The 14,509-nt window shown below is 42.0% G+C and overlaps 2 protein-coding genes across 2 annotated transcripts; one reads left to right on the top strand and one right to left on the bottom strand.

Annotated features, from left to right (window-relative positions):
• Positions 1-236: 236 nt before the first annotated feature.
• LOC120453170 (fructose-bisphosphate aldolase) lies at positions 237-1,636 on the bottom strand. Its single transcript, XM_039637730.2, has 3 exons — positions 749-1,636; positions 490-689; positions 237-425 (listed from the first exon to the last, which is right to left on the bottom strand). Exons 1-3 carry the CDS (start codon positions 1,545-1,547, stop codon positions 330-332), a joined length of 1,095 nt encoding a protein of 364 aa, XP_039493664.1. The 5' UTR covers positions 1,548-1,636; the 3' UTR covers positions 237-329.
• Positions 1,637-11,868: 10,232 nt separating this feature from the next.
• LOC120454305 (sodium channel protein Nach) lies at positions 11,869-14,134 on the top strand. The gene is made up of 6 exons (XM_039639503.1): positions 11,869-11,981; positions 12,043-12,267; positions 12,324-12,504; positions 12,587-13,275; positions 13,347-13,658; positions 13,721-14,134. The coding sequence occupies exons 1-5, from the start codon at positions 11,869-11,871 to the stop codon at positions 13,573-13,575; spliced, it is 1,437 nt and encodes a 478-aa protein (XP_039495437.1). The 3' UTR covers positions 13,576-13,658; positions 13,721-14,134.
• The last annotated feature ends 375 nt before the right edge of the window (positions 14,135-14,509 follow it).

Raw genomic sequence — 14,509 nt, forward strand, 5'->3', positions numbered from 1 at the left:
AGCTGACACTTCGCTCCAAGAGTCATGTTGCTCTTTGCAGGCTTGTTAACCATATTTCGACTTGTTCGCCCCGACTGCCACTGGCTGGCATCATATAAACGGCCTGTGGTCAAGTGGTGGCCAGAAGTCACCAAGGAGCACTTTACTCGCTAGGCAAACCAGCAAACAAGTACCACGTTGTGACGAACACAAAAAAGTACAAATTAAAATGGTCCAGACTGAAAGATCGAGAGATGTTCCATTATACTTAAGATCGAATGATGTTCCATTATATTTAAGATTTTGATAACATCACAGCTGCAGACTAAAGCTTCCACTAATATTATTTCTTAGAATTCGACCGCTTCTTGAATGAGTCTTTCAGTGGCCGCCGAGCTTTCCACGGACCCAACTATATATTTTCCAATGCTTGCCAGACCATTAGCCTAAAATATTTGTAAAAGGGAAAACATGAGTTTAAAGGGTATATACTTAGTAATGCATACTGACCCTGCATCGCTTGATGAGTTCGTTTTGAGCATGGGTGATCTGCTCCTTCTTGCCACCCCAAGTCCTCAAAATCGACGTTTGAAGTGCCCGATCAAAGGCGAAGCTCATGGCCCAAGGCTTACAGAGCGGAACATTGTTAATGGCATTCAAATGAACCGATGCCTCCTCTTCCGATTGAGCGCCACTACAGAACAGGACTCCTGCCAAAAAGGATGTATACATTAAGAGGAACTCATATATTTATGACACGAATCCTTACCCATAACGGCCGGAGGTACAGTTCGCCTGATGGCGAGAACTGTAGCCATTCCAATATCCGATGGTGGATGGTTCTTATTGCTCTGCAGTCCGGGCATCACCATGCTGGGTTGCAACAGAGTTCCCTCAAGGAAAACGTGGTGATCACTGAGAGCCTTGTACACTCCAGCCAGCAGGATTTCGTTGACCTTCTGACACCGATCCAAGTCATGATCTCCGGTGGCCAGGACCTCGGGACTAATGATGGGCACCAGTCGCTGCGATTGGCAGATGGCCGCATACCGGGCCATGACATTCGCGTTTTCCAAAATCGCCTGCGGTGAAGGAGTATTCTTGGTGATCTTCAGGATGCAGCGCCATTTGGCAAAGCTGCAGCCCTCCTTCTTGTACTGGGCACATCGATTGGCCAGATCATCCAGACCCTGAGTAGTGAACTCATCCTCGGAGCCAAAGAGTGGAGAAAAGTGCTTGTCCACCTTGATTCCCGTGAGGATGCCCTTCTTTCTGAGGGCCTCCACAAATGGCAGTCCGTCATCCGTGCGCTGATGCAGTGTTTCATGGTAGAATATCACGCCGGATATATTCTCCGCTATCTTCGGATCGGTGGTGAATAGCATTTGCCGGTATATCCGGCGATTCTCCTCCGTGTTCTCCACACCGATCAGCTGGAACCGTTTGCCCATCACTGCACTGGACTCGTCGGCCGCCAGGATACCCTTTCCAGGAGCCACCAACGCCTTCGATATGCAGATGAGCTCCTCCTGCAGCTCCTTGTTTGGGTAGTAGAAGTGGGTCGTCATAGCGGTGTATTTTTTGAATTTTGACTTCACTCAAGTGAGCAACCAGATGGGTATTTTTAATGATTAAATAAAATTTGTGAAAGAAAAATCATGGAAACTTAATAATTGAAAGTTTGCAGTGAAACGTGATATATCTCCCAAGTATTAGGCATAACTCAAATCCTTTTACTTTCAACCTTTTTATTGACCAATTATTTTGATGTTTTCCAATCTAGATGCAAAATTTAGATTTATAGCAAGACTTGCCCACTACCTGACCATTTAGCGCTTGCCTCCGTCTAATGACATTCTAATTAGACTTTTAATTGCTTTGGCAAAGAGTGGGAGTCAAAAACTTTCAGGGGCAGAGATTTGGGGAAGATTAACCGGCAGAAAAGAATAAACTTGCCCCACATTAATTATATCTGACCGCACCGACACATTTTCGTTTTATGAGTTTCACTTCGGACGTTTAATGGCCAAAGTTTTGTTAACACAAATTATAAGCGGAAGCCGCGCTGTGTCATAAAAGTGGCGATACAAAGTGGAATAAAAGGTGATGTTTCATTTTGCGGACCATTTGCGGAGCGTGAATTGAATTTTCCAATTTTCTCTTGCAATTATCTGACAGACCTCGAGATCCACTCAAAATTCAATTGAATTCGACTCGACTCGAACCGAACCGACGACTAATTCTAATTGGCGTGGGAAACGCATCGAAGTGCTCCAATAGCTTTAAAAGGTTCGCTGGCTAGACAGTTGCCTAATTTTGTGTAAATTATCGCACGAATTATGAGTCTCGTACGTGAAATTCTCCAAAAATAGTCAAGACAGCAAACACATCGAAAAATTAAGTACGATAAATATCAAGCAACACGGCCAGCATAGCCAGCACAGTCACAATTGCATCGCATTTTGGATTGGTGTGTTTTTTCTCCTCCGAACAAAACCGATCCAATCCAATCCGATCCGATCCGACACCGTCATCAATATTCAAGTTTAGATCCCCCAATTAGGCCAGAGGCAAGACGCCGGATCGGCAACTCCGCCGAGCCTAAGCCTAATCGCAAAGCCAATAAATATGATCAACTGCGAAAATCCTCCACTGCGTTTCGAGCTCAGCCAGCCGAGATGTCTTTGCACCTAATTGAGCGTGGAGCGGCTGAGTCAGCCGGCCAGTAGCCACCAGTTACTTGAACTTACTTACTTGGCTTGAAAATTATTAATTGATTATCTATAAACGTTTTAATTGAAAATGGCGAGTAGCTTAATGAATACACCGAAAATTGGGTGCTCTTTGGTTGGCAAACTATATATGGCATAATATGAATATAATATGAAATGTGTTATGGAACTTAAGTGTTAAATTATTGTAATTAACTTTTATTATTGATGCTGCTGTTTTACTATTCTTACTTATTAATACCCCTACTGAGTAACCTGCAGAACGTCCTCTTCCTTAAAAAGCTGTTAACAGTGCACAGACGATTTGAAAGTTTTGGTAATTGCCATTTTACTGTCTCTGGCTCCTTCCGAAAACCAAGCAATGATCATTACCAGCCGGTAATACCCACCGAATTGGTTAGGGAATTCAATGGACAGCCACTTGGCTCCTGTCTTTTCAATATTAAATTGGCCGCTGGTCAGCGTTTAGTCAGTCAGGCGTAATTATTGTTATTACCAAATTAAGTAGCCAATTTTTTCATCGTCTTTCCGACTCTTTATCAGACTGAAGCCACTGTACTAACGACTGTAATCCGGCCACTACTTGGAGTGGAGTTTTTTTTTCCTTTTTCATTATTTTTTGTGTGCGTGGGGTGGGCGAGTATGAAGTGGATGGGGGGATTTACTCACGCTTTTGCTGCAGTTTATTAACGATTTTGGATTTTCAATTTTTAAGCACAAAGTCGTTTGTGAGCAAAACCCATACGCAGACGTAATTTTCAAGGAAAATCTCTTCATTTTTAATGTGCCCGGCTCGCATATGATGTTGCACACACTTTCAGAAAAATCAATAAAGCAGCAAGAAGGAGGCGAGTTGGCCAGCGTAAAATCGACTGAGATTAAATCGAGCGCACATAATCATATTTAGCTTTTTGGCCACATCGTTCGTGGATGTCAACTGCAGGCCACTCTGTGTATATATGGTATATATGGTTGTATGGCTATTGTCGTGGATCGTGCTTCATTATCCCCCTGCGAAGCGGGTCAAATGCAGTTTGCTGGCCAAAAACAATGGCCATAGGCGCCACCATCTATGAATTAATCACGTTCATAATTTCGCTATCGTGTTGCGTTTGCATGTTGCTCATAATTTCTTGTGTTTCTATCGTATTTTGGCCAGGCTATTGTGCTTAATTTGCCTTAAAAGGATAAAGGAGAGAGTCGTCGTCTTTGGAGCCATATTGTTGCATAATTAGGCACACGGCTCGGGGTGTTTGCTTTGGCATTTCTTGGCGCGAAAAGACTTGTGTGTGGTCATGTTGTAACAAACCATTGTGTGGCACATTTGCCACTTCATCTGCATTGTTCGATATGGAAATGAGTGTGTTGGTCTTTGGTCTTTGGTCTTGGACGGGGATTTATGATTGGGGCCAGCATGATTTGGTGTCTTGTAGGTGGCTAACGACTTTCTGAATAATTTCGATCCTGTTGCAGAAGAAACTGCAAATGAATTGTAAATAAAATTGGCTGTTGCTTGGAGAATTGCAATATATATCTACTTTATCTTGAATGGCAATGTTTGTATGTTGACATAATACTAGCTTGGTTTCGTAGCGATACAGGATGTTATTGAAAAACAAATTGGAATTCTTATGATTTTCCACTTCCAGCTTTGTTTGTAAATTTAGCTAAGCTTATCGATTCTATGCCACCATAACTCACAGTTTAGTGGTTCCCAAAAATGTGTGCTCATAAAGAGCTGCCATTGAAATTCCAGCCACACGATCTGACAGACAGGACACGTGCCAAACGCATATACTTCAATATCTAAATCTCAAGAATAATGTATACTATATACTCTTGTCTACCACATGACAGACAGCAACCCAAGGCTTGATGTTCATTCTGTGAAATCTTCATTAAATCAACTTCCAGGCCATTGCACAAAGGACCAAAGTTCATCGCCGTCTACATGCGACTTTACGACCCGCAAAGAGTATGCTTTTGTTTTCGTATTTTAAGTTTTCATTAAAATTTACGCATTATCGCATAAGCACTTGGGCTGCGACTTTTGCCCAATTTTTACCAATTAACGGCGCCCCAATCTCACGTACATCGGCCATGCGTTTGGGCCAAAATGGGTGGGTGGGTGTTGGTGGCTGGCATGTAAAACGGCCAACTTGGGCGGTCGTTTCAATTTCGCGTCGAATTTTTTTATGGGCCCACATCCTGTGCAGTGTGTTTGCCATATCGCGCCCGGCGCATATCAGTCGTTAAAAATGCCTCACATAATTTCGCTTATGTGCGTGCGACATTTAGCACCGAAAATGGCAAATGGCTGCTGGGAGCAGAAGGAACTCTCACCAGGATCCGTATCCAGGGGCTGGCACCCGCACTCACACTCTCATCGGAGGTGGAATCCAGAGCTGTTGGACCTGGCCCAATAACAATTATTTTTAAACTGTGTGCTTAACAAACGGGCGAAGGGAAAGCGCCCGAACAGTGTGTACAAATCGGGGAAAATAAAAAATCTGTTAAGTACCCGAAAACTTAAATTCCTGTAAAGTTTTCCGCTTGGTGGTACAAGCTTATTGGTGAGAAAGTAATGGACAGCAACTTAATGTTACCAAAGATGTTTAAGTTTTGAAAAAAAACAGAATGATTACAATCTACACTTCAATTCCAATCCAATAAAAAACTTTGACTTACTGTATTTTGCTTTTCTTTTACCATTCAATAACCATTGTGCGATGCAAAACAGTCGGCTCCGAAATGTTAAATGCTTCACACTCAATAATTTAAAAGTGCTGTTCTCGGTAATGCGCCCAGAAATAAAAATTAAAAACCTTTTTGGCTTGGCATGCAGTGCGTATGCGTAATGCCTACAGGTATTTGTATGTGTGGCATGGTATGCCAAGCATTCGCGCGGCGTTTCTGTGAGAACCATAACCTTGCCAGTTAGCAGTCACCTGGTAATTGCTATCGGCGTTGGCGTTCAACTTGCCGTCGTTTTCGAACTTGAGGTGAATGCACAGCAGAAAAAAGTGGACTCTCAAGTTTTTGTATTGATAAAATATTTACTTACCTATTTTATTTATTTCTAAAAATACTAATATGCTTGTCATTGAATTACGCACATAAGAACCAAACCTAACCAGAAGTACAACATTTATTTCCACTGTAGGTGAACGATATCGTTGGCGTTGGCGTGGCGCACGTTTTGATTTGCAGTCAATGAATGCGCTCGTAAAGTCGTGTAACACTTTTGCTGCTGTTGCTGTCGTTGCCCACTGCAGTTTTGGCCTTTTTGTGCATTTGCATTTTGGCCATTTGCCTGGGGGCGTAGGACCGCCCACGCGATTCCGGCCAGTGACTCAGGTTTTCATTCATAAAAAGCGAACAGCAACTCGGGCAGCGGAACGCAGGTGTCAGCCAGAAACCGCATTTGGCATTCAAAGTGCAGCTTCTCGTTTGGCAAAAGTTCAGGCCAAAGACGTGCCATCAAATCAATCGACGAACACCAGGGACGTTTTATTCGATATGTTCTTGCGAAATCGTTGTGTTAATTGCACCTGACTTTGCCCTCCGATTTTCACCGCTTTCCCTTCGACAATTCCTCTGCAATGGCCTGTTAATATTTGCCAACTTGGCTGCTGGCTGCTGGCTGCATGCTTTTATTGCTTGTTAATTGCCCAGCTGAAACACACACAATAATACGCCCAAGCCATGCACCTGCCATCTTCTGCTCTCCCACTCGAAATGGCCCAAATGTAATCAGGTTGGCAGCCATTGGTGGACAGCTTGGTGCTCGATGTTCCACATTGTTCCTCCTAATCCGAAAACGGCCGTTGACTGCGTGACACGATATGTCTTAGCCTGGATTATCCACTTCAGTTAAGGCCTCCACACAACCAAATATAATTGTTAACAAATTCGCTAACAAAACTGATTAAAACAATATTTTTTTAAATATGAATAACTAAATATTGAAATCAAGTAAAATATTTAAAGATAGTATTTAGAAAGCGCTGTATCGATTTTCTTGTAGTGTGGGAAAATCACGCAGCCAGCTCGAATGTAAATGTTTGTAGTCGGCTAGTGTTATTACCTGTCCGCCGGAATATTAGGCAGGGGCGTTGGTCAAGGGGGCGTGGCTGGGAGGTGGCTAAGCCGTGGGCGTGGCAAAATTCGTTGTAAGTACAACACATTGCACATTTGTTTGGTAAAGCCATTGGGGCGGCAGCTTGTTGGCCGGGCGGCAATGGGGAAATGGTGACAAATAACTTGGACGGTCCGGGAATCGAGCTCCATAGCTCTAGAGCGCCATGTGACCATGTTTTGTGTCTGTGCATCCGTGTCTGCATTCAGCATTCAGCATAGAGCATTCTGAACTCGGGCCGTGCCACATGTGTGTGAGTGTGGGTGTGGGTGTGGATGGGTGCATTATGAGATTTATGCGCAGTGACAGGAAGGCTGTTGATTAATTGAACTTTAATGAAAAGATTTATGTGGTTTCATTATTAAAAGCCAACAGGGAGCAGCAGGCAGACAGGTTATGGCCACTGGGGCTAATTGCTCTGTATTGATTTTAATTGCACTAGATAGTTTTGGCACTATAACTGATTGAACATTTTTACCCTTTGCAAACAACACTCTCTCCTTTCGCTGGCAACATCTTTCATTTGTCATCAATGATGGCAAATTTCATTAAGTATTCCCAGCGCGTTGCACAAATTAATTCTTGGCTTAGCCATATATCACTGGAAGTCAAAACTATAACTCATTACCTTAGCTTTTGCTCCACATTAAACAAAGACTCAAATACCCAAGGCAGCACCCAACTAATTGATATTCTACAGTGATTATCGTTTTGAAATTTATGCGACAATATGTAAAATATATTTCCTTTTTTGCTGCTCGTGCGCTTCATTGTTTCTTCAACAAATTGCAATTGCAGCGGTTTGTGCATATTAATTTTACCAGTCGCTGACGTAGACAATTGTTGTTGCCACTTCACTGGCGGTGGCACGAGCTGCATTTGGTGCGATTGTGGTTGCAAGTACTTAGGCGCCGCATCTGACAACTGGAACAATGCACTTTCAAATGATAATTGTTACAACTTTTATTGCTGATACGGCAAGCAACTGTTGCCACTGCCACCGCTGCTGCTGTTGCTGCTGCAACATTTGCCGACTGGCTGGTTTGCCATTGGTATTATTATGATTATTGCATTGTTATTGGCCTTTTATTGCCTCTGCACTCGATTTTCTTGTCTTGGCTGGCAGCTCGGAATAGCGGAAGACACTGGGGTATGCAAAAGTAGAGCTGCCATTAGTGTCACTCCGCCAGTTGTTTACGGCCGCACACTGGCAAAAATGCACGTGTGCTTTGTGCTTTATATGTTTGGGTAACATTCCGCAATCCCATTTTACTTTTAATTGTAACTGTAAGCCAATTTCCATTTATTTTTAAATGATTAATTTCTGTTGAACTTTTCTGCCAAGTTATTAAATTAAAATGGCCAAAAGACTATCATAACAAAAATAAAACTGAGATTCATCGTTTTTTTGAGGTGCTAAAATCTGTGTTTTTGTGAGCTCATAATTTTTTCCGGTGCTCGTCCTGCAGAAATTCCCATCAGGGAGTTTTTTGTTGGCCGTTTGATTTTCCGTGTTTTTTCGCCGCTTTTCTTTTAGGAGCCAGCAGTGAAGCACCGTTCGTTGTTCTTTGGACGTTGTCGACCGACATTGTTGCGATATTGTCAGCGCATGTGGAAAACACAAACAACGGCGTTTTGTTTGCAAAAGCGTGCCGGGCCAAACATAACCGCTGAATGGCGAGAGAGGGGAGTCGGCGGTTGTGGGAGTAAAGTTTGGCCAAAAGTAGTTGGTGAAGGGGGCGGGGCGGGGCGGGGTCATGGCCCTATCCCGCCCTGTCGCTTAGACAAAACCAAACGTGGCACTTGGACACGATTTTTGCTGTATATGCCGGCTGTGTGTTTTGGTTTAGCCATAGATTTTTTATTTGTTGCTGTCCACTTTTATTGTTTTGCGGTCTGCATATTATATTTGGTCATTCCATGTTTTACCAATATCATTTCAGATTTTTTCATTATTCGATTTTATTTATTGCAGCTGTTTTGACCATTTTGGGTCTGTTGGTTATTATAAATGAAATGTTTGCCGATTATGTGAGTTCAACTCCAAAGCAAAAGTCATTCAGTTGAAGGCTCGCCTCTATTGAAACTTTTTTAATATATAATTCGCCCGAAACTGAATCTGTAAACTTTCCTAATAAATTATTGAGATTCTATGAAGAAATGAATGGCTTTGGATGAATAAATCAAATAAGTCTGATGTTTAATACAGCCGGCTGGCTTGGATGAACTCTATGATGATCTCAGTGGCTGCACACATTAAACTTGATTGGTCTTCGACTACTTGAACATTCCTCGCCAAACCATCTTGATAGCAGATCTCATTATTTCCATGCAATTTTGTTGCCAGCTATCTGGAGGCGATAATCAGCTTTTGGTAACTTGTTTAGCATACGCAATTATATATAAAATTATATCTGAATGTGTAAATACTTGTATATGTTTGATATTTTAGCTGTATAATTTCGCATTCATGGCTGCCAAGCTCGAACTCTGGCTAATTGACACTTAACATGGCTTGGAGTATTTTGAAGTTAATTGTGTGTCGACGTCAATAGTGTTTCCAGCACTCTCCTCCGTCCAACACTCAAACATTTGTTGGTTTACCGAATTTTGTGTGCTTGTTTGTATTTAAATTGCCTTGTCGCTTGTTTAGTTGTTTCTGCTGCTGGATTTGTTTTTGGCTGCATTTGATAGGTATTCCATCGATATACCTACAGCAATTTTATTTTCGCAGACATGTGTACTATTGAATAAATTCGAACAATGCATTGTCGAATTTTTTAGTTCCTCTTAACATAGAAATTCATTTTGAATTAATTTATGAAGATGCTGTAAGCAAGACATGTTAATGTTACTTAATTAAAGCCTGCTTAACAAAAGATTTTTTATCAAATTAAAGATTTGCTATAAAAGAAAACATTGGTTTTGCCATTATTTTTTATTGCATTGATAGTCAGTCGGTCTCTTTGCTGCGTACAAAAATATTTTCTTTTGTTTTTATTTTGGAATGCAATTTGCCGAACATATTTTTCGATATTTGCAAGCCGGGTGAGAATTTTTCGTTGCTTTTAAAACCCTTGTTTATTTTGGCCTTTTATTCCAATTTCGATTTCAATTGGCAATATCTCCGAGAAAATGACCAAAATGAAGTATGCAACATTTTTAACAACTTTGTTTGGCCTGTGTTTCCAGACAATTGTGACCGAAAAATGAGTCGAGTGCGTAAAACTTGACATCCATTTGTGCAAGTGAGAGAATATTTGTTGTTTTTATTCTTCGAGATTGGAAAAGCCGATGTGCAATCAAATGCTTGTAATTGTATCTGGAAAATAACCAAGTTTTTAAAAATTTCCATTTAGAACTTAAGCCAAACTACTGTGCACTCCGAATTTAAGCTAATAAATAACTTACTATCATAACATATATAGCAATCGTAAATAACCAATTATATTTATTTAATTGACCGATTTATTTATTTGCCTGCTATTTAATTGTGAAGCACAAACACCTTTACTTTATTTTTTAAATGCTTTTTGGGGTAAAAAATAATTTATTCCTTGTTTGCCGACGAATGAAACCATATTGTCACAGAAATGGCTCGACATGTCTACCATTTGGAATTGCGATTTAGGAAACAATTTGCCTCATTGCGTGTTCTGGGAGATGCATAAATAATTAAAATGTTCACATTAGTTTTTCATGCCACTCGCATGTTGCCAGCTCCAATTTCAATAAGCACTCTAATTGTTTTTAAGTGTTTTTCCAGCAGCGACAACAGCAGCCGTGTGCAGCGCAAATGAGCCGTAATTGCATAATTCTAATTTAGCGTCGAGTTCTAAGCACCGAAAAACATGTTGACTACAATTTATGCACGTGTGTGAGTTCACGAGTGAGTGAGTGTGGGTGGCTCTGCGCCAGTGTGAGTTTAGAATCGTGTGTGCAGTCACTCATTTTACTTAATAACTCAGTGCAAGTGCACGTAAACTCTGCACTGGAGTTGAAGTTTGGCCATGGCTCAAAGTGGGTGGCTCAAAGTCTGGTTTTGGGGTGCAGTGGGTGGATGAGTTAACAAGCAGCTTTGTGTGTGAGGTGGGTGGAAAAGGTGTCGGAAAAGTTTAACGTACTCACGGAAAGCCCAGGTGGCAGCAAGTGCTGCAAAATGTATCGATGCAGAGGTCGATAGTCAAAAATCAGTGGCGAGCAATGGATATGTTACCAAGCTCATAATTAAAAACAAATTCGTAGCAAAAATATAATATATAAAGAAACATTCGTATGCGGGCTTATATTGTAAATAATTTGTAAATGTCAATTAAAAATATTTGACTTATTTCGTAGGCAGTCGATGACGCATGTTTTGTGAATCGACCTTGTTACAATAATCGGTTTTCGGCATACGGCTTAAGTGTGAAAAATGTCATCTTGATTTCTGTGTCATCTGTTCCGCAAAATGCCTGAATTTCAAGTGAACATAAAAGCACGCACACATTCCCACTGCTGAGTGTGTATTTAAATCCTTATTGCGACACCTGCACAAAGCAAATACCAATTAAAGGCTTTCCACATGCAGTTGAATGCCAACTTTGTATGAGCGACGTGGGCGGTGGGGAGTTGGGTTGTTGGTATGAAATTCGTGTGTGGGCAAGGATACCGCACATGCATGCCATTAAGTTGCCACGCCCTCCACTTGCTCTGTTTACTGCACTTCAAAAAAAGCGCTACAAGGTTGTGAGCATTCTTAAAACACTTTTTTTATTACCAAAAGCAACAATGTTTTGCTTTACTTTTAGCTAAGGTAAAAATTTTCTTCAATTAAAAAATATAGTTTTAATGGCTAATATATATATGTTTTTCTCTCTGTGGATGCACATCTACCCGAGAACGGAGGACAAACAAATTTACACAAATGGTAGCTGACCGTGTCGTGCTTGGTCAAGACCAATTTATATGCACCGGTCAGTTTGCCACGAGATCCCGGAGTTCAAAGATCTGGTTATAAAGCGCCTACGGTGAGCAGATATGGGGAAGGACCAAGTCCTGCGGCAGAAGCGGAGCTACGGCTTTGTAACCAACATCAAGGATTATTGCACCAATTGCACACTGGCAGGATTCGCTTACATCGCCAACTCAAGGTGAGTTGTCCCGCCTACGTAGTGATACTCCAATTTTTGATTGTTGCCTTTTGGTGTGTAGACTGCACTTCACGGAACGCATCTTTTGGCTGATTTGTGTGTTCATTTCATCGTTGGGCTGCTACCAACTGATCATGGGATACCAGCGGAGTTTTCCCACACGAGCTGTGAGCATTGTGTTCGAGAGCCTGCCGCCATTTTCCAAATGGAAATTTCCCGCTGTTAGCGTCTGCGAACTTGCCTACCGTGGAAATTTGTTCTACAAATTCGAGGAATACATAGAAAGGTTGCGATTGACAAGGGACTCCAGGTCAAGAAATTAGACTTTCTTATTTTTTTTAGTTTGGGCAAGGATGTAGCCGGGGATTACCCATATGATGTTGAGACTGGCATATCGATCCTTTTGTTTCCCGCCTTGTATAATGAGAACGGATTGAAGGGAAAGTGTGGAGTAGTGCACAAGAATTGCACAGAAGCATGTGCAAAGTGTCCGTCGGACAACTACCGGCAAATCTTAACCTGGGTGAGTAGGTCTCAAATAAAGTTAGTACAAATTATCCATATATTATTAAGTGTTATATGTTTAATGTATTTTATTTCACCAGTATGGAGCCAACTGCTCGGATCTTTTTGTGGAGTGCAAACTATCCCATAAACCCTTCGACTGCTGCCGGTACTTTAGACCCCTTTTGACTCCATTTGGCCGCTGCTATATGCTCAATTCGCTGCTGAACAATGAACCTGGCTCGAAGTACTGGCTGCCCAACGAGCTGGATCCCGCCAATCAGAAGGCTGTGATAAATGTGATCACCCATTTGGATGTGCAAATAAGCGTGATAAATGCAGAAGATATTCCACATACGGCATTCTTTCCACCCGGAATTCCTCTGATTACCGAAGGCCTGAGCAAGTATATGCAATTTAACCAGATCGTAATGAAGAACGATCCGGATGTTAAGGACGTTGATCCGAAGATTCGCAGCTGCTTTTTCCCAGAGGAGATACCGCCCAACAGTCTGTACAAGTCCTACAGCTTCAGCGTCTGCATCACCGAGTGCATTAGGGGCTTGCAGATGAAAGCCTGCAACTGTACGTCATTCCTGTACAATCCCAATGCCGATCCACGGTATCCGGACTGCAATCTGGAGGGATTCTTGTGTCTGGAGAAGACGCGTATGATCAAGCCCGACTCCAGGGTGCTGGTGAACAACAACAAGGGCAACAATGCCAGTTGCGGCTGCCTGCCGTCCTGCAATGATGGCGACATTACTACCATTTACGAGCCCGCTTTATTGTAAGTTTATTATATTTAGGCTCGTAGTCCGAGCCACGATGCTTATTTGCATAAATTCCCACATCCGGCAGTGTCAGGAATCAAAACAAGTACTACAACGGCACTCTGGACATGCCTTTCCTGCCAACGGATCAGTATCGCCGGCAGTCCCTTCGCACGCCTCTGGACGTCGTGGTCTCCATGGGCGGCATGCTGGGTCTCTTTCTGGGGGCCAGCATCCTCAGTGCCATCGAGTTTGTCTACTATTTCACAGTGCGACCCCTTAGCAACATGCTGGGGGCTCGCGCCGCTCGTGCGTAATTGGTCAACTGCCAGCGGCAAGTCGAAAGCCACTGCAAAAAGTTTTCGAGAAATAGATGCACTTATAAAAAAGTTCAAGTTAGGTAAAAATTATACTAAAATCATTACATAGCTTATTGAACTTTATTTTTTTTAATTCCTCAAGCTTAACAGGGGAATGTTAGCTTCTATACGTGTATTCGTTAACCAAAGGGAAGTGTATTGAAAAAGAAGAACGGAATCCCGAGTCTCACGAGTTGGCTGCGCCTTGACCTCAGTCACAAGCGGCGTATGCGCAATTTAAAAATTTTATTAAATATTTGCTCGACTCGGTCACTGCAATGCGCATTAAAAATGCAACCATGGCATGCCGTCAGGATGCCAAGGATATTCGTACCGAAAAGCGATGCTGTGCGAGCCAAGTGTGAAACTGAAAATCAATGAAACTCACAATTTGCCCAGTCAGCAAACGCCTCTTGGCGACAACTGCAACCATTTTACATTTATATACATACATGCATATGTATATATACGATCGCCTCAGATTTTGGCCACCTTTCAAGCCTGTTAAGTTCCTCATTCGCCAGAGCCATGTTGTTTAGCTTTAAATATTTAAAGCGACACAATAATAGAAAAGTATGCTAAAAGCAAACCGGAGAAATGTAATCACATTAATTCTTTGCCACAGGCCTTCTTCTTTGCCGTTGCTGTTGCCTTTGCCTTTTTCGGTCATTGTTGCTTTTGGTCACCTCGACAAAGGTTAATTAATTATGCTCTACACCAATTAAAAAGACACGAAATGGGCCTAAGCTTTTAGCGCACGGAAAATTCGAGTGAAATGGGCTTAAAAAGGAATGTGGAACACTGTCAGAAGTGGATCGTTGGGAATATTTGAAAAGCACATTTGAAACCAATTAAAAATTAATTATGGCAAACTAAGAGCAAAATCTAATAG

The sequence above is a fragment of the Drosophila santomea genome, chromosome 3R, assembly GCF_016746245.2.
Source record: "Drosophila santomea strain STO CAGO 1482 chromosome 3R, Prin_Dsan_1.1, whole genome shotgun sequence".
Lineage (NCBI taxonomy): Eukaryota > Metazoa > Arthropoda > Insecta > Diptera > Drosophilidae > Drosophila > Drosophila santomea.